The 19,073-nt window shown below is 53.2% G+C and overlaps 1 protein-coding gene and 1 pseudogene across 3 annotated transcripts in view; both read right to left on the reverse strand.

Moving 5' to 3' along the window:
* The window catches only part of smad1 (SMAD family member 1), a 152,610-nt gene that overhangs the window by 46,625 nt on the left and 86,912 nt on the right, over positions 1-19,073 (reverse strand). For 2 of the 3 annotated variants that reach the window (XR_013497737.1, XM_078212243.1), the window contains exons 3-4: positions 13,547-13,798; positions 7,648-7,770 (exon numbers count right to left, since the gene is read on the reverse strand). Coding sequence is in view for 2 of the 3 variants with exons in the window: in XM_078212243.1 (XP_078068369.1) it covers positions 7,648-7,770; positions 13,547-13,798 (375 nt within the window). In the remaining variant the exon portion in view is untranslated. The remainder of the gene's footprint in view (positions 1-7,647; positions 7,771-13,546; positions 13,799-19,073) is intronic. The other variant, XM_078212253.1, reaches the window with a different exon arrangement.
* Positions 6,588-6,707, reverse strand: LOC144501910 (5S ribosomal RNA; annotated as a pseudogene).

Raw genomic sequence — 19,073 nt, forward strand, 5'->3', positions numbered from 1 at the left:
CAAAGGAAAATGGTTGTGGTTGTTGAAGGCCAATCATTTCAGTCCTAGGTCATCAATGCAGGAGTTCCTCAGGGTACTGTCCTGGGCTTGACCATCTTCAGCCGCTTCAGCAATGATCTTCCCACTACCATAATGTCAGAAGTAAGGATCTTCACTGATGACTGCGGTGTTCCGTGTCATTCATAATTAGCCAGGTACTGAAGCAGTTGTATCCATATGCAGTAAGACCTGGGCAACATTCAGGCTTGGACTGCTAAGGAGCAAGTACATTAATGCTGCACAAGTGCCAGGGAATGACCACTCCAAAAGAAAGCCTCCCCCATGAAGGTGAATTTACAAAGATGTACAGAATGTCTATAAAGAGTGTAAAATACTAAAGGGGAAACAACAGGGCAAGGTCCATCTAAAAGCTGATTGTGTCAGTGCCTGAGAAAAGCTGTTTTTGGGTTCAATGCTAAAATGTTTAAATTGCAGAGTGCAGGCTGCAGAGGCAGGTCTTTGCAACACTGTCTCAAAGTCTAGCAGACAGTGTTCCAACCTAACCAAAACAGACTTTTGAATTGGACCAATGAGTTTAAAGCAAGCACGCAGAGACACAGAACCAATGGAACTCAAATGTGAAGGTTGTTGACAGCCTCAAGCCACTCAGATTGCAGGAATAATGTGAGGTAATTCCAGGTATATAAACTCGGACAAGGGGGGTAACTGGCAGATTATGCTTGCCACCTCTTAAGTCAGAAGGAGGGTAGGCGAGGCTCTTGCAGTTTCGTGAATGTCTTCGTAAAACTACCATTAGAATAGGGAGAAATGCCAACCCAGAAAGATATTTCCAAAGACGCCTGTTTGTATTTTACTTGAGTGACTAACTTCTGTAATAATGATTTTTATTTCACTATTCCTGAATGAGTCTTGTAATATTCGAACAGCATTCTATTGGGATTTTTTTCAGTTTGTTAATTGTTTTAATAAGGTTGTCACCAGTTTAAAAAAATAAAGTACTGTTAATTGTTCATGATAAAGTGTGTCAGATCCTGCTTTAATTTACCAAAACCAATAACTTCCTACTACCTCACACACACTCATACAAGATTACGAGGAGAGGTATATCCCTTTGGGTCGATACAAAATCGCACGGAGGAAAAAAATCACTTCCGCGTCGTAACACATTCAAAGGCATTACCATCACTGAATCCCCCACCATTAACATCTTGGGGGGGGGTTACCACTGAGCAGAGACTTAACTAGACCAGCCATATAAATAACATGACTACATGAAGAGGTCAGAGACTGAGAATTCTGCAGCCAGTAACTCGCCTCCTAATTCCTCAAACCCTGCCCACCATCTACAAGTCAAGAGCATGATGGAATGTTCCTCACTTACTTGGATGAATACAACTCCAACACAACTTAAGAAACTCAACACCAGGACCATTCACTTGAATGGTATCCCATCCGTCACCTACGCAGTTACGACAGGTGAAGACGCATGGGATCAGAGGTGAGCTGGCAAGGTGGATACAAAACTGGCCCATCTACAAGATGCACTGCATTAACTTGTCAAGCTTCTCAAGACAACAACTTTCAAACCTGCACCTGTTCCACTTAGAACAAAGAACAAAGAAAATTACAGCACAGGAACAGGCCCTTCGGCCCTCCAACCCTGCACCGACCATGCTGCCCGACTGAACTAAAACCCCCTACCCTTCCAGGGACCATATCCCTCTATTCCCATCCTATTCATGTATTTGTCAAGACGCCCCTTAAAAGTAACTACTGTATCCGCTTCCACTACCTCCCCCGGCAACAAGTTCCAGGCACCCACTACTTTCTGTGTAAAAAATCTGCCTCGTACATCTCCTTTAAACCTTGCCCCTCACACCTTAAGCCTGCGCCCCTAGTAATTGACTCTTCCACCCTGGGAAAAAGCTTCTGACTATCCACTCTGTCCATGCCTCTCATAATCTTCTAGACTTCTTTCAGGTCGCCCCTCAACCTCCGTCATTCCAGTGAGAACAAACCAAGTTTCTCCAACCTCTCCTCATAGCTAATGCCCTCCATACCAGGCAACATCCTGGTAAATCTTTTCTGTACCCTCTCCAAAGCCTCCACATCCTTCTGGCAGTGTGGCGACCAGATTGAACACTATATTCCAAGTGCGGCCTAACTAAGGTTCTATAAAGCTGCAACATGACTTGCCAGTTTTTAAACTCAATATCCCGGCCGATGAAGGCAAGCATGTGTATGCCTTCTTGACTACCTTCTCCACCTGCATTGCCACTTTCAGTGACCTGTATACCTGTACACCCAGATCCCTTTGCCAATCAATACTCCTAAGGGTTCTGCCATTTACTGTATATTTCCTATCTGTATTAGACCTTCCAAAATGCATTACCTCACATTTGTCCAGATTAAACTCTATCTGCCATCTCTCCGCCCAAGTCTCCAACTGATCTATATCCTGCTGTATCCTCTGATGATCCTCATCGCTATCCGCAAATCCACCAACCTTTGTGTCGTCCGCAAACTTACTAATCAAACCACTTACATTTTCTTCCAAATCATTTATATATATTACAAACAGCAACGGTCCCAGCACTTGTCACAACCCTCCATTCAGAAACGCACCCTTCCACTGCTACCCTCGGTCTTCTTTGACCGAGCCAGTTCTGTATCCATCTTGCCAGCTCACCTCTGATCCCATGCGACTTCACCTTCTGCACCAGTCTGCCATGAGGGACCTTGTCAAAGGCTTTACTGAAGTCCATGTAGACAACATCCACTGCTCTACTCTTATCAATCATCTTTGTCACTTCCTCGAAAAATTCAATCAAGTTCGTGAGACACGACCTCCCCTTCACAAAACCATGTTGCCTCTCACTAATACGTCCACTTATTTCCAAGTGGAAATAAATCCTGTCTCGAAGAATCCTCTCCAATAATTTCCCTACCACTGATGTAAGGCTCACCGGCCTGTAATTACCTGGATTATTCTTGCTACCCTTCTTAAAGAAAGGAACAACATTGGCTATTCTCCAATCCTCTGGGACCTCCCCTGTAGTCATGATGTGGAGATGCCGATGTTGAACTGGGGTAAACACAGTAAGAAGTCTCACAACACCATGTTAAAGTCCAACAGGTTTATTTGGTAGCAAAAGCCACTAGCTTTCGGAGCACTCACTGCTCCTTAGTCAGGTGAGTGGGAGTTCTGTTCACAAACAGGGCATATAAAGACACAAACTCAATTTACAAAATAATGGCTGGAATGCGAGTCTTTACAGGTAATCAAGTCTCAAAGGTACAGACAATGTGAGTGGAGAGTGTGTTAAGCACAGGTTAAAGAGATGTGTATTGTCTCCAGACAGGACATGTCAAGGGGCGTCACTGGGTCAGGACAGGAAATGTCCTGTCTGGAGACAATACGCATCTCTTTAGCCTGTGCTTAACGCTCTCTCCACTGACATTGTCTGTACCTTTGAGACTTGATTACCTGTAAAGACTCGCATTCCAACCATTATTTTGTAAATTGAGTTTGTGTCTTTATATGCCCTGTTTGTGAACAGAACTCCCACTCACCTGACGAAGGAGCAGCAAGTGCTCTGAAAGCTAGTGGCTTTTGCTACCAAATAAACCTGTTGGACTTTAGCCTGGTGTTGTGAGACTTCTTACCGTGTGTACCTCCCCTGTAGCCAGTGAGGTTACAAAGATTTCTCTCAAGGCCCCAGCAATTTCCTCCCTTGCCTCTCTCAGTATTCTAGGGTATATCCCATCAGGCCCTGGGGACTTGTCTATCTTAATGTTTCTCAAGAACCCCAATACCACCTCCTTTTCGAACTCAACATGGCTCAAACTATCTACACATCCTTTCCCAGACTCATCATCCACCAAGTCCTTTTCTTTGGTGAATACTGACGCAAAGTACTCATTTAATACCTCGCCCATTTCCTCTGGCTCCATGCATAGATTCCCTCCCTTGTCCTTGAGTGGGCCAACCCTCTCCCTGGCTACCCTCTCGCTCTCTACATATGTATAAAAAGCATTGGGATTTTCCTTAATCTTGCTGTACAATGCTTTTTCGTGACCCCTTTTAGCCCTCCTTACTCCTTGCTTAAGTTTCTTTCTGCTTTCCTTGTCTTCTACACTTGCTTCTTGTGTTCCCAGCCTCCTAGCTTTGACAAATGCTTCCTTTTTCTCTTTAGAACATAGAACACTACAGTGCAGTACAGGCCCTCGATGTTGCGCCAACCAGTGGAACCAATCTAAAGCCCCTCTAATCTACACTATTCCAATATCATCCATATGTTTATCCAATAACCATTTGAATGCTCTTAATGTTGACTATTACAAGGAGCTATTACAAGGGGGCATAACTATAGGGTTCGTGGTGGGAGATATAGGAAGGATATCAGAGGTAGGTTCTTTACGCAGAGAGTGGTTGGGGTGTGGAATGGACTGCCTGCAGTGATAGTGGAGTCAGACACTTTAGGAACATTTAAGCGGTTATTGGATAGGCACATGGAGCACACCAGGATGATAGGGAGTGGGATAGCTTGATCTTGATTTCAGATAAAGCTCGGCACAACATCGTGGGCTGAAGGGCCTGTTCTGTGCTGTACTGTAGCACGGTAGCAAGGCGGCACGGTAGCACAGTGGTTAGCACTGCTGCTTCACAGCTCCAGGGACCTGGGTTCAATTCCCGGCTCGGGTCACTGTCTGTGTGGAGTTTGCACATTCTCCTCGTGTCTGCGTGGGTTTCCTCTGGGTGCTCCGGTTTCCTCCCACAGTCCAAAGATGTGCGGGTTAGGTTGATTGGCCATGATAAATTGCCCTTGTGTCCAGGGATGAGTAGGTTAGAGGGATTAGCGGGTAAAATATGTAGAGATATGGGGGTAGGGCCTGGGTGGGATTGTGGTCGGTGCAGACTCGATGGGCCGAATGGCCTCTTTCTGCACTGTAGGGTTCTATGAATCTATGAATCTACTGTTCTATGTTCTATTGACTAGGCTCAAAATATCTCTCGTTATCCAAGGTTCCCAAAACTTGCCATACTTATTCTTCATCCTTACAGGAATGTGCCGGTCCTGAATCCCTATCAACTTACACTTGAAAGCCTCCCACATGCCAGATGTTGATTTGCTCTCAAACATCTGCCCCAATCTACATTCTTCAGTTGCTGTCTAATATTGTTGTAATTAGCCTTCCCCCAATTTAGCACCTTCACTTGAGCACTACACTTATCTCTATCCATCAGTACCTTAAAGCTTACTGAATTGTGGTCACTGTTCCCGAACTGCTCTCCCACTGAAACATCGGCCACCTGGCTGGGCTCATTCCCCAATACCAGGTCCAACATGGCCCCTGGTATATTTAGGATAAGGGCAACCAAGATGTGGAAACACTGCCACTGAAAGTCTACCTCCAAGCCACACAGCATCCTAAGTTGGAAATATATCGCTGTTTCTTCATTGTCACTGGGTCAAAATCCTGGAATTCCATTTTGACCATTACTCTGGGTGTATCCACACCAAATGGACTGCAGCATTTCAAGGAAGTGGCTGACTACCACCTTCTCAAGAGATGAACAAAAAAATGCTGGCCTTGCCAGCAATGCCCACATCCCATGAAAGAATTAAAAATCTGCAGAATGATGCACATGTTGGAGAGCTGTCCCACAGCTTAGTCAAGTAACAGGTTACTTTGACGATACTCTTAGGATCTCAAACTTCATCCAACACTCCTGAGTATATTCCTTCAAGCCAGTCAACAACCTTGGCTCAAGGGTGTGTAGAAGGGCACATCAGAAGTAGTACAAAAATGACCTGAAGAAACCATGCAACTCCATCAGCTACCAGCATGAACACCACCAAATCGAGCTGCAGACAGACACAACCAACAGTCTCATCTTGTTGAGAATAGTGGCAACAAAAGAACAAGGCTTCATAAACATTTGCATCAATGACCATGGTGCACTTGAGTATCAGAGACTAGGCTAAAATGATTGCAAACATCCTCAGCCAAAAATGCATCATCATATCTGGCCTCAACCTGGGCGCTCTCTCTCCATTACCGTCTAATCAATTCAGTTCATCCCATGCAACATCAAGTGGCTGAGTGTACAGCACAAAATAGCTACAGGCTCAACAATATCCCATTTTCACTGCTGCAGAGCTGAATTTGAGAGCTATCCACGCCCCAATAAAGTGCTGCTATAACAAATTTACTTGGCAACATGCAAGGTATGTTTCTTTTAATTGTTCCTGAAAACATGAATAGCAGAGAATGGTTTTGATGCAGCGACCGCTGAGTTATGGGCCCAGCACCCTTCCGCTGCACCACCAATCTGCTGCTTTTTCAAGTACTAACCAGGCCCAAGTCTGCTTAGCTTCCAAGACCAGATGAGATTGGGCGTTTCAGACTAGTGCGGCCTTTGACAAAAATACCACTCTGCAAATGTCTGTTGCCTTGAACCTCAAGGAAAAGTTTATTCAACAGATTGAAATGACCAAAGCACCTTTGGCAGTGGTGGGATTTGAACCCACACCTCCATAGAGACTCCAGCATAAATGCAGCCCCTTAGAACACTCGGCCACAGCCCACTGCACTGGTATTCCCAGGCGGTCTCCCATCAAGTACTAACCAGGCCTGAGTCTGCTTCTTAGCTTCTGAGATCAGATGAGATCGGGCATTTTCAGACTAGTATGGCCGTAGAAACGAATCATAAGTTCACCCTCAATAGGTGGACCAATATTGAGACAGCGCAAATGATTCAATGCCCTGGAATTCCACATCCTTGATGTGGAGATGCCGGTGTTGGACTGGGGTAAGCACAGTAAGAAGTAGGATAAGAAGTCTGTTGGACTTTAACCTGGTGTTGTGAGACTTCTTACTGTGTTTACCCCAGTCCAACCCCGGCATCTCCACATCATGCCATTATAGGAGCATCACCTCACAAAAGCACCAGCAGTTCAAGGAGAAGCCATTCCACCATCATCTCAGGGCAACAAATATGCTGTCAGCATCATTTTAAAAACCATTAAATTGGATATGAACAATAATCAGATCATCAAATTTAAATATAGAACCATATGGGTATCCATTTGCTCACCTGATCCAAAACCCATTCTTACAGTGCAACTCTAGTGGGAGCACCAGCAGAATGGGAGAAAATGAAAGGTCAAACTCAATTCTACCCTTTTTTCTGCAAACTTCTGAGTGGAAGTTACTGAATCAAACAGTAGAACTCTAGATCAAGATGATTATCAGCTGGAGTGGTCCCAGTGCTGTCTGGGCTCAGATGAACTAACTGTAGATCAAGAATCAAAAATACCCAGGTCAAATTATGAAGTCTTTGGGGAAAATATATTGATGCTTCACAAAAAAAATCATGCAGCATTCACCAAATAGGCATTTAAAGAAAAATAAACCAGAAGAATGAAGGAGCTATTTTAGACTTTGAGGTAGATTAGTGAAAGATCTTCAGAACAAGAAACAGCTCCAAATTGATTCATATTATAATATATACATCCAAAAGGGATCACCAATCACCATACCATAGTCAGCCTCCAATCTACACATTTTACATTCATGAAATATAAGAGCACTACAAGTTATTTTGTTTTCAGCTCTTGGTTTACAGTTTCCACACATTACCTGCTCTGTTGGTTATATTTGGTGGTATTGTAGGAATAAGAATATTTGATGTATCCATGGGCTGTGAACTGTCTTGTGTCATCTGATCATCTGGAGGCATATATGCAGGAGGAGGGGTATCTGCTATAGACAGACAAAAACAAATGACAACTATATTGAATGATAAGTAGCTTCAAATCAAAGCAAATATCTCTTTTTAAAAAATGCAAGTGATGTTGGCACATAATTCAGAAAATATTCAATTTTAAAATCTGTAGTTAAACTTATTTTGGTGGGAATCCTGGATAAAGCTGAAGGATACATAAATTGCTTAAAAGAATAAGTACTGAATACTTAAGAGGAGTACGGTTACATGAATGGGGTGGGGAAGGACTATCGAGTGCAGTGTGGTAAACTTGGGGCCATCAGTTAGTCTAACGTACAATGATTTGGACTTAAGTGTGAGCCAAGCAAATTTATAGATGACAACAAACAGGCTGACAGAGCAGGTGATTGAGGAGTTCGCCAGGAATCTACGGCACAGTGGCTAACACTGCTGCCTCACAGCGCCAGGGATCTGGGTTCAATTCCTGGCTTGGGTCACTGTCTGTGTGGAGTTTGCACATTCTCCCCCATGTCAGCATCGGTTTCCTCCGGGTGCTCCGGTTTCCTCCCACACTCCAAAGATTTGCGGGTTAGGTGGATTGGCCATGCTAAATTGTCCCTTGTCAGGGGGACTAGCTAGGATAAATACATGGGGTTATGAGGCTAGGGCCTGGGTGGGATTGTGGTCGGTGCAGACTCGATGGGACGAATGGCCCCCTTCTGCACTGTAAGGATTCTATTTTATCCTATTCTACTAGAATGCATTACATAAAGTATTTTAATGACTATAATGATGCCCTTGGTAATACAGGATTTGGGAGTATTGTTGAAAAAAAAAGACATGTTGTCAAAGCTTTTCATCTTGCACTCATTAGGACAATTGCAAGAATGCCAAATTTCAAAGAAGCAATAATTTATCCTGCATGAGAAAAGTGGGCAAGTTGGCTCGGATTGGTCAAGACATTACCACGGCGAACACACCAGGGAGCTTTTGTCCCCATGCTTTTATTTATTCAAAAAAGGTGTAATCTCTGAACATATTCCTTTTGCTTGCAAGGAGAGAACTCTGCATTTGGAGCTTCTAGCAAACGTATGTGATCTGACCAACTGATAATCTTAAATTAGCTGTTACTGCATCTTAATAAATGCTGCTCTTTTGTGGAATCACATCTAATGTTAGACAATATGTGAGAGTTTTGCAAACACAGATTGTTCGAGTACAGTGAAGGATTCCTTCACTTTCGTGAAGACGACATGCGATCTGCATATCAACAGAAATATACCTGTTCAACATTGTGAGCTGATTCATGAATGTGCTGTTTAAAAAAGTCATGGACATTTGACAATCTAGACACGCTGCCATGTTCTAAATCTTTATTCATTGAACTTAGGAACTCAGCAACTTGTATAGTTGCATTCAGCTTTAATATACTATACATGCCCAAATAAATGGTGTTCCCACTGGTTCCTTTGCAGGGTCTGTTCGCGTTTTAATTTTTATTGTATGCCACAATAAAAATGTTTTTGATGGAATGATCCCTCGTCTCCTACCCTTTGCATGTTTCCAATACATAGATTATATGTTTGCTATACTTGAATATGCAGCTGCACATAAAAACTTACCACACCTTAATATGCTCTAATCTACACTCCTTTGAAATGGAGCAATCTAATCAGCTTCCTTTCCCTGATGTGCTAGTTAAGAAATCCACCAGTGGGTTCTATACTACTGTGTACCTCAAGCCTACCTTCACTGGTCAATATATGCCTTGGAATTCCTACAGCTCATGCTACAAGATTGGCCTTATCAGCATTCTTGTAAATAGGAAGTTAGCAATTTGCTCATTGTGTAAACCTGACACCGTAACAGGGTGCATCAAAGCTATCTTACAAGATAATGATCAGATTATTGCTTACTGTGTATCCTGCATACTCATGAATGGGTCCAAGGCTGTCACCTTCAGACTTGAGAAGTGTCCAGTCAACCTCAAATTGCCTTGGAAAGGTAATGTATCGCAAACATTTGAGCATCAAGTGAAGCTCGTTATTACACACTGCTACTGCACATGGCAACACAAGCAGTGCCTTCTACTTACAGGTTGCTGCCATCAAGCCAAAAAGATGCTCTGCCTACCGCACAAATGAGTAACGTGGTATATGAATTTCAGTGCCAGGTCCATAAACTGTACGTCCTAATGACTGGCAGAATGCATCAAACAGCACACCCCTTCGGCTGTTCACAATTGGCAGAATATCGACTGCACTCAAATAACTTGTACTTAGAAAACTCAGAACATAATGTCTACTGTTAGATATGATTCTGCGATTGGGTAGCATTCATACTAACAACCAATTTAGGTTGGGCTTGCCAGATGATACCTACATTCATTTGCAGGGCCCAGTGCTCTACAGGCAAAACAAGTATGCCCAAACATTGCACCTTTTCTGAATAAACTAAAGAATGGGGACAATAGCTCCCTGGTGCATTTACCATGGTAACACCTCAACTAATCAAAGATAACTTGTTAACCAATCAATTAGCACCCCTCTTCTCCTGCATGATCATTTGCTTTTCCCTTTAAAATTTGGCACTCTGGCATCTGTCCCAATGAGTTCAAGATGAAAAGCTTCAACAAATATCTTTTTCCATTGAAATTTAAGTCTAAGTGGAAGGCTGATAGAAATCTTGAATATTATGAAGCAGTTTGATAGCGTGGATGTTGAGAAATGGTTACTACTTGTGGTTGAGTCATGAACAAGAGGGCATAAATATAAGATAACCACAACATCAGTAAAAATTCTGGTAGATCTGTGCATAGTGAACAGCAAGAATGCAGAACTCAGTACCAAATGGAAACATTGCAGCAGATGGCACTGACACATTAAGGCTTGATGCACATGTGAGAGATGGGAAATAATGGGATATGGGGGAGGGATGGAAAGAGTTCATAGTTAGGGAAGATTGCACTTTTTAAAAACCGCTGGCATAGACCAGTTGGGCTGGATGGTCCATTTCCATACTCCAGATTCTATGTAACCCTCGCAACAAAATACTGAGTTTTGAAAAACAATTGAAAAAACTTGAATACAGCCAAGAGAGAGAGACTTCAGAGGTATGCAAACACTGAATGGGGGAAAAGTAAATTCAGTACCAAAATCAATTCACAATGGTAGAAGAAAGGTAAGGAAGAGATTGAACTGCAAAGGAGGAAATTTGGGACTCATGTCAGGGATTAATTTCACCACATGATAATTTCACCACATGAAATGTACTTCCGGGTTAGACACTGGAGGAAAACAATGGAAGAATTTGACAACTGGATGCTGGGGGGGATATGGGTTAAATGGGCTTGCATGCATCCAGCGTATGACCTTGCAATAAATAGCTTAGCTGCTTCTAAGAGGAGGATGTAGAAATAGTAAAACTGAAATATAGGTTTAGCTTCCCAATATAGATTGTGGCTTAATCTGTGCTATTTGTTTAAATAAATGTATTTCTCCATGTTTGAGTCACTTTGAACTAAATTTTAAAAACCTGCTTCAAAGTACTGAAAATGTATTTAAGTAAAAACTGCAAGCTTAAAATTAGACACTGAGCTGCTCATTAAAAATTTAAGGGCGCTCAATAGCTTCAACTTAATGTCGCTCTCATGGCTTCAATGTATTTCTCTTACAGTTGACTGCCTGTCAATCAAGGGAGAGGTGCCGGAGGATTGCGGATGTGGTTCCTATTTTCAAGAAGGGGAATAGGGATAGCCCAGGAAATTACCGACCGGTGAGTCTAACCTCAGTGGTTGGTAAGCTGATGGAGAAGATCCTGAGGGACAAGATTTATGAGCATTGAGAGAGGTTTAGTATGCTCAAGAATACTCAGCATGGCTTTGTCAAAGGCAGATCGTGCCTTATGTGCCTGGTGGAGTTCTTCGAAAATGTGACGAAGGGAAAGCGATAGATGTGGTTTATATGGATTTTAGCAAGGCGTTAGATAAGGTCCCCCATGCAAGGCTTCTAGAAAAAGTGAGAGGGCATGGGATCCAAGGGGCTGCTGCCCTGTGGATCCAGAACTGGCTTGCCCAAAGGAGGCAGAGAGTGGGTATAGATGGGTCCTTTTTCTAAATGGAGGTCGGTCACCAGTGGTGTGCCCCAGGGGTCTGTTCTGGGACCCTTGCTGTTTGTCATTTTCATAAATGACCTGGATGAGGAAGTGGAGAGATGGGTTAGTAAGTTTGCCGACGACACGAAGGTTGGTGGGGTTGTGGATAGTCTGGAGGGACGTCAGAAGTTACAGAGGGACATAGATAGGATGAAAGACTGGGCGGAGAAGTGGCAAATGGACCTCAACCCAGATAAATGCGTAGTGGTCCATTTTGGCAGGTCAAATGGGATGAAGGAGTACAATGTAAAGGGAAAGACTCTTAGTACTGTAGAGGATCAGAAGGACCTTGGGGTCCGGGTCCATAGGACTCTAAAATCGGCCCCGCAGGTGGAGGAGGTGGTTAAGAAGGCGTATGGTGTGCTGGCCTTTATCAATCGAGGGATTGAGTTTAGGAGTCCGGGGATAATGATGCAGCTATATAAGACCCTCGTCAAACCCCACTTGGAGTACTGTGCTCAGTTCTGGTCGCCTCATTACAGGAAGGACGTGGAAAAGATTGAAAGGGTGCAGAGGAGATTTACAAGGATGTTGCCTGGATTGAGTGGCATGCCTTGAGGATAGGCTGAGGGAGCTCAGTCTTTTCTCCTTGGAGAGACGTAGGATGAGAGAAGACCTAATAGAGGTATATAAGATGTTGAGAAGCATAGATCGGGTGGACTCTCAGAGGCTTTTTCCCAGGGTGGAAATGGTTGCTACGAGAGGACACAGGTTTAAGGTGCTGGGGGGTAGGTACAGGGGAGATGTTAGGGGGAAGTTTTTCACACAGAGGGTGGTGGGCGGGTGGAATCGGCAGCCGTCAGTGGTGGTGGAGACGAACTCAATAGGGTCTTTTAAGAGACTCCTGGATGAGTACATGGGACTTAATAGGATGGAGGGTTACAGGTAGGCCTAAAAGGTAGGGATATGTTCGGCACAACTTGTGGGGCTGAAGGGCCTGTTTTGTGCTGTAGTTTTTCTATGTTTCTTTCTATGTTTCTAAGTACTGGTTCCGTCTGGGTAGAATGCTGAGTCAGTGCTAATTTGATGCCTGAATGGCCTCCTTCTGCACTGTAGGAATTCTATGATAACTGTAATAGTTCACCACTAAAATCACTGCTTCTATCTTGCTCTGGAGTTATAAACTATGAGCTCTCCCTCCTAGAATCAATTTCAGTGAAGGAAGCCATTATGACTGCAGTTTTGATCAAATCAGTCTGTTTTCTTTTCACAAGAGGAAGCATGCAATCAATTGTACCTGACAAGCCTAGTGTAACAATCAATCAAATGCTATGTTCCATTTATTGGGAACAGACCAGTTTATTCTAGAATGTGATTACAATACTATACATCTGCACATGGCAGTGAATTCTAAGCACCCATTACTGTTCTAAAGAAATGGCCATAACTCATTTCTGTGTCAGAGTCAGATCGATTATTTGCTTTGCTTTCCTCTCACCACTTCACAACGCCCTTGTTATTCCTCAACAAAAATTATGCTGAAAACTAAAATTCCTAAAAAAGAGAAACAGACTGCTTTAATATGATAAAAGATGATAGTGTCTTGTAAAAGGAAAGAAATTCCGCAACAAAAATGAACTACTTTTGCTAGATCTAACTTGGGTAGGTAATATCACTATGAAGACCAAGAACTGTTATAACATAGCAGAATGTTATTCTTACCTGGCATCTGAAATGGGCTGCTTGGTCCAGAGCTTGCTGGAGAATGAGGATATGTACTGCTTCCTGGGGAGCTGGGGTAACTTCTGTTGGGAGAGTTGGGGAATGGATGGGTGTTTGGTTGCTGAAAGGAAACTGGAAAGGCAGCATTTTGTGGCATAGGAGGATCATTATGCCCCAAATTACGGAACTGTGCAAGTAGACTATGTTGCGGATTGAATTCACTGTGCCTTGGAACCAACACGGGAGGAAGAACTGGAATGAAAGAAAGGAAGGAAAACAAATGTAAAAATGCTCCATAACATTGAAAACTGCTTTGTTGGTTAGCAAAATAAAGACTTACAAATTCAGAGCATGATCAAATGGTATCTCTCATATATATATACACACAGCTGAAAAACAAGAGACATGCTATCAAATATTTTTGTTTTGCTTGCATCAGGGCAGCTCACATGAAGTTACGAGCAGTAATGGAGAAAACAATTTATATGAGAAGAGATTGTTGATTGATTGGCAAGTGGACTCTGGTGGAGACATTGCAATGGAGAATGCAGCATGGAACAGTGAACTGCCAAGGACTGTTCAAATTCTAACCGGGCAGGTTGACTCCAATTGGTCAACCATTGCCATGAGGAACGGACGCACACCTTTGTAGACAGAAGGAACATGTCCAAACAGTGCGCCTTTTCAAATTAACAAAAGCTGGGGGAACAGTCATTCCCGGTTCTTTCCACGAGGCAATGTTTTCCCAGAGTTTACCTGCTCGGTTTCAATTTGAACAAAGTTGGGCAATCCAACTTTCCTGATAGCGAGGAGGAGAGGCTGGAGGGGGGGGGGGGGGGGCGTGAGGATGGAGCGGGGCGGGAGAAGAGCGTGGGGCGAGAGCACGCGGGGGACGGGGTGGGTGGGAGAGAGAGCGCGCGGGGGGTGGGTGGGAGAGAGAGCACGAGGGGGGAGAGAGGGCACGAGAAGGTAGGGGAGAGGGAGGGGAGAGAGGGAGCGGGAGGGGGAGCGCGCGCTGGGAGGGAAAGCACGCGCGGAAGGGGGGGGGAAAAGAGAAGTGACCGCACCGGGGGGGGGGGGGGGGGGGGGGGGCAGAGAGAGGGGGAGAGCGAGCACGCGAGGGGGGTGAGCGCGAGCGCGGAGGGAACGCGCGAGCGAGGGGGGAGCGCACACGAGCGAGGAAGGAGCGCGCGCGAGCGAGGAGGGAGCGCCCACGCGAGGGGGGGAGGGGGGAGAGCGCGCGCGAGCAGGGGGGGAGGGGAGCGCGCTCGAGCGAGCGAGAGAGGGGAGCGTGCGTGAGGGAGGGGGAGGGGAAGAGAGCGTGAGGGAGGGGGAGCGTGCGAGCGATGGGGGGAGGGGAGGGAGCGCGCGCGCGAGCGAGGGGGGGAGCGCGCGCGCGAGCGAGGGGGGGAGCGCGCGCGCGGGCGAGGGGGGGAGCGCGCGCGCGAGCGAGGGGGGGAGCGCGCGCGCGAGCGAGGGGGGGAGGGGAGCGCGAGCGAGGGGGGGAGGGGAGCGCGAGCGAGGGGGGGAGGGGAGCGCGAGCGAGGGGGGGAGGGGAGCGCGAGCGAGGGGGGAGGGGAGCGCGAGCGAGGGGGGGAGGGGAGCGCGAGCGAGGGGGGGAGGGGAGCGCGAGCGAGGGGGGGAGGGGAGCGCGAGCGAGGGGGGAGGGGAGCGCGAGCGAGGGGGGAGGGGAGCGCGAGCGAGGGGGGGAGGGGAGCGCGAGCGAGGGGGGAGGGGGAGCGCGAGCGAGGGGGGAGGGGAGCGCGAGCGAGGGGGGGAGGGGAGCGCGAGCGAGGGGGGGAGGGGAGCGCGAGCGAGGGGGGGAGGGGAGCGCGAGCGAGGGGGGAGGGGAGCGCGAGCGAGGGGGGGAGGGGGAGCGCGAGCGAGGGGGGAGGGGAGCGCGAGCGAGGGGGGGAGGGGGAGCGCGAGCGAGGGGGGAGGGGAGCGCGAGCGAGGGGGGAGGGGAGCGCGAGCGAGGGGGGGAGGGGAGCGCGAGCGAGGGGGGGAGGGGAGCGCGAGCGAGGGGGGGAGGGGAGCGCGAGCGAGGGGGGGAGGGGAGCGCGAGCGAGGGGGGGAGGGGGAGCGCGAGCGAGGGGGGGAGGGGAGCGCGAGCGAGGGGGGAGGGGAGCGCGAGCGAGGGGGGAGGGGAGCGCGAGCGAGGGGGGAGGGGAGCGCGAGCGAGGGGGGGAGGGGAGCGCGAGCGAGGGGGGGAGGGGAGCGCGAGCGAGGGGGGGAGGGGAGCGCGAGCGAGGGGGGGAGGGGAGCGCGAGCGAGGGGGGAGGGGAGCGCGAGCGAGGGGGGAGGGGAGCGCGAGCGAGGGGGGGAGGGGAGCGCGAGCGAGGGGGGGAGGGGAGCGCGAGCGAGGGGGGGAGGGGAGCGCGAGCGAGGGGGGGAGGGGAGCGCGAGCGAGGGGGGAGGGAGCGCGAGCGAGGGGGGGAGGGGGAGCGCGAGCGAGGGGGGAGGGGAGCGCGAGCGAGGGGGGGAGGGGAGCGCGAGCGAGGGGGGGAGGGGAGCGCGAGCGAGGGGGGAGGGGAGCGCGAGCGAGGGGGGGAGGGGAGCGCGAGCGAGGGGGGGAGGGGAGCGCGAGCGAGGGGGGGAGGGGAGCGCGAGCGAGGGTGGGAGGGGAGCGCGAGCGAGGGTGGGAGGGGAGCGCGAGCGAGGGGGGAGGGGAGCGCGAGCGAGGGGGGAGGGGAGCGCGAGCGAGGGGGGGAGGGGAGCGCGAGCGAGGGGGGGAGGGGAGCGCGAGCGAGGGGGGGGAGGGGAGCGCGAGCGAGGGGGGGAGGGGAGCGCGAGCGAGGGGGGGAGGGGAGCGCGAGCGAGGGGGGGAGGGGAGCGCAAGCGAGGGGGGAGAGAGCACACGCGCGCGCGAGCGGGGGGAGAGAGCACGCGCGCGGGGGGGAGAGAGCACGCGCGCGCGAGCGGGGGGGAGAGAGCACGCGCGCGCGAGCGGGGGGTGGAGGAGAGGAGCGCGCGCGAGCGACGGGGGGGGAGCGCCGCGCAAGGGGGGGAGCGCGCACGCGGGCGGGGAGGAGCGGGGGGGGGGAGGAGGAGCGGGAGGGGGGGGAGGAGCGGGCGGGGGAGGAGCGGGCGGGGGGGGAGGAACGGGCAGGGGGGAGGAGCGGGCGGGGGGAGGAGCGGGAGGGGGGAGGAGCGGGCGGGGGGGAGGAGCGGGCGGGGGGAGAGCGGGCGGGGGGGGAGGAGCGGGCGGGGGGGGAGGAGCGGGCGGGGGGGGAGGAGCGGGCGGGGGGGGAGGAGCGGGCGGGGGGGAGGAGCGGGCGGGGGGGGAGGAGCGGGCGGGGGGGAGGAGCGGGCGGGGGGGGAGGAGCGGGCGGGGGGGAGGAGCGGGCGGGGGGGAGGAGCGGGCGGGGGGGGAGGAGGCGGGCGGGGGGGGGGAGGAGCGGGCGGGGGGGGAGGAGCGGGCGGGGGGGGAGGAGCGGGCGGGGGGAGGAGGGGAGGGAGCGGGCGGGGAGGAGGGCGCGGGAGGGGGGGAGGAGGGCGCGGGAGGGGGGGGGAGGGGGAGGCGCGGGGGGAGGAGGGGCGCGGGAGGGGGGGGAGGGCGCGGGAGGGGGGAGGGAGGGCGCGGGAGGGGGAGCGCGGGGGGAGGGCGCGGGAGGGGGGGGAGGAGGGCGCGGGAGGGGGGGGGAGGGCGCGGGAGGGGGGGAGGAGGGCGCGGGAGGGGGGGGAGGAGGGCGCGGGAGGGGGGAGGAGGGCGCGGGAGGGGGGGAGGAGGGCGCGGGAGGGGGGAGGAGGGGCGCGGGAGGGGCGCGGGGGAGGAGGGCGCGGGAGGGGGGAGGAGGGCGCGGAGGGGGGGAGGAGGGCGCGGGAGGGGGGAGGAGGGCGCGGAGGGGGGGAGGAGGGCGCGGCGAGGGGGGAGGAGGGCGCGCGGAGGGGGGGAGGAGGGCGCGAGGGGGGGAGGAGGGCGCGCGAGGGGGGGAGGAGGGCGCGCGAGGGGGGGAGGAGGGCGCGCGAGGGGGGGAGGAGGGCGCGCGAGGGGGGGAGGAGGGCGCGCGAGGGGGGAGGAGGGCGCGCGGAGGGGGGAGGAGGGCGCGCGAGGGGGGAGGAGGGCGCGCGAGGGGGGGAGGAGGGCGCGCGAGGGGGGAGGAGGGCGCGCGAGGGGGGGAGGAGGGCGCGCGAGGGGGGGGGAGGAGGGGCGCGCCGAGGGGGGGGAGGAGGGCGCGCGAGGGGGGGAGGAGGGCGCGCGAGGGGGGAGGAGGGCGCGCGAGGGGGGGAGGAGGGCGCGCGAGGGGGGGAGGAGGGCGCGCGAGGGGGGGAGGAGGGCGCGCGAGGGGGGGAGGAGGGCGCGCGAGGGGGGGAGGAGGGCGCGCGAGGGGGGGAGGAGGGCGCGCGAGGGGGGGAGGAGGGCGCGCGAGGGGGGAGGAGGGGCGCGCGAGGGGGAGGAGGGCGCGCGAGGGGGGGAGGAGGGCGCGCGAGGGGGGGAGGAGGGCGCGCGAGGGGGGGGAGGAGGGCGCGCGAGGGGGGGAGGAGGGCGCGCGAGGGGGGGAGGAGGGCGCGCGAGGGGGGGGAGGAGGGCGCGCGAGGGGGGAGGAGGGCGCGCGAGGGGGGGAGGAGGGCGCGCGAGGGGGGGGAGGAGGGCGCGCGAGGGGGGGGGGAGGGCGCGCGAGGGGGGGAGGAGGGCGCGCGAGGGGGGGAGGAGGGCGCGCGAGGGGGGGAGGAGGCGCGCGAGGGGGGAGGAGGGCGCGCGAGGGGGGGAGGAGGGCGCGCGAGGGGGGGAGGGGCGCGCGAGGGGGGAGGAGGGCGCGCGAGGGGGGGAGGAGGGCGCGCGAGGGGGGGAGGAGGGCGCGCGAGGGGGGGAGGAGGGCGCGCGAGGGGGGGAGGAGGGCGCGCGAGGGGGGAGGAGGGCGCGCGAGGGGGGAGGAGGGCGCGCGAGGGGGGAGGAGGGCGCGCGAGGGGGGAGGAGGGCGCGCGAGGGGGGGAGGAGGGCGCGCGAGGGGGGGGAGGAGGGCGCGCGAGGGGGGGAGGAGGGCGCGCGAGGGGGGGAGGAGGGCGCGCGAGGGGGGGAGGAGGGCGCGCGAGGGGAGGGAGGAGGGCGCGCGAGGGGGGGAGGAGGCGCGCGAGGGGGGGGAGGAGGGCGCGCGAGGGGGGGAGGAGGGCGCGCGAGGGGGGGGAGGAGGGCGCGCGAGGGGGGGAGGAGGGCGCGCGAGGGGGGAGGAGGCGCGCGAGGGGGGGAGGAGGGCGCGCGAGGGGGGAGGAGGGCGCGCGAGGGGGGGAGGAGGGCGCGCGAGGGGGGGAGGAGGGCGCGCGAGGGGGGGAGGAGGGCGCGCGAGGGGGGGAGGAGGGCGCGCGAGGGGGGGAGGAGGGCGCGCGAGGGGGGGAGGAGGGCGCGCGAGGGGGGGAGGAGGGCGCGCGAGGGGGGGAGGGGGCGAGGGCGCGCGAGGGGGGAGGAGGGCGCGCGAGGGGGGGAGGAGGGCGCGCGAGGGGGAGGAGGGCGCGCGAGGGGGGAGGAGGGGCGCGCGAGGGGGGGAGGAGGGCGCGGCGAGGGGGGAGGGGAGGGGAGGAGGGGGGGGGC

The sequence above is a fragment of the Mustelus asterias genome, chromosome 1 (assembly GCF_964213995.1).
Source record: "Mustelus asterias chromosome 1, sMusAst1.hap1.1, whole genome shotgun sequence".
Classification (NCBI taxonomy): domain Eukaryota; kingdom Metazoa; phylum Chordata; class Chondrichthyes; order Carcharhiniformes; family Triakidae; genus Mustelus; species Mustelus asterias.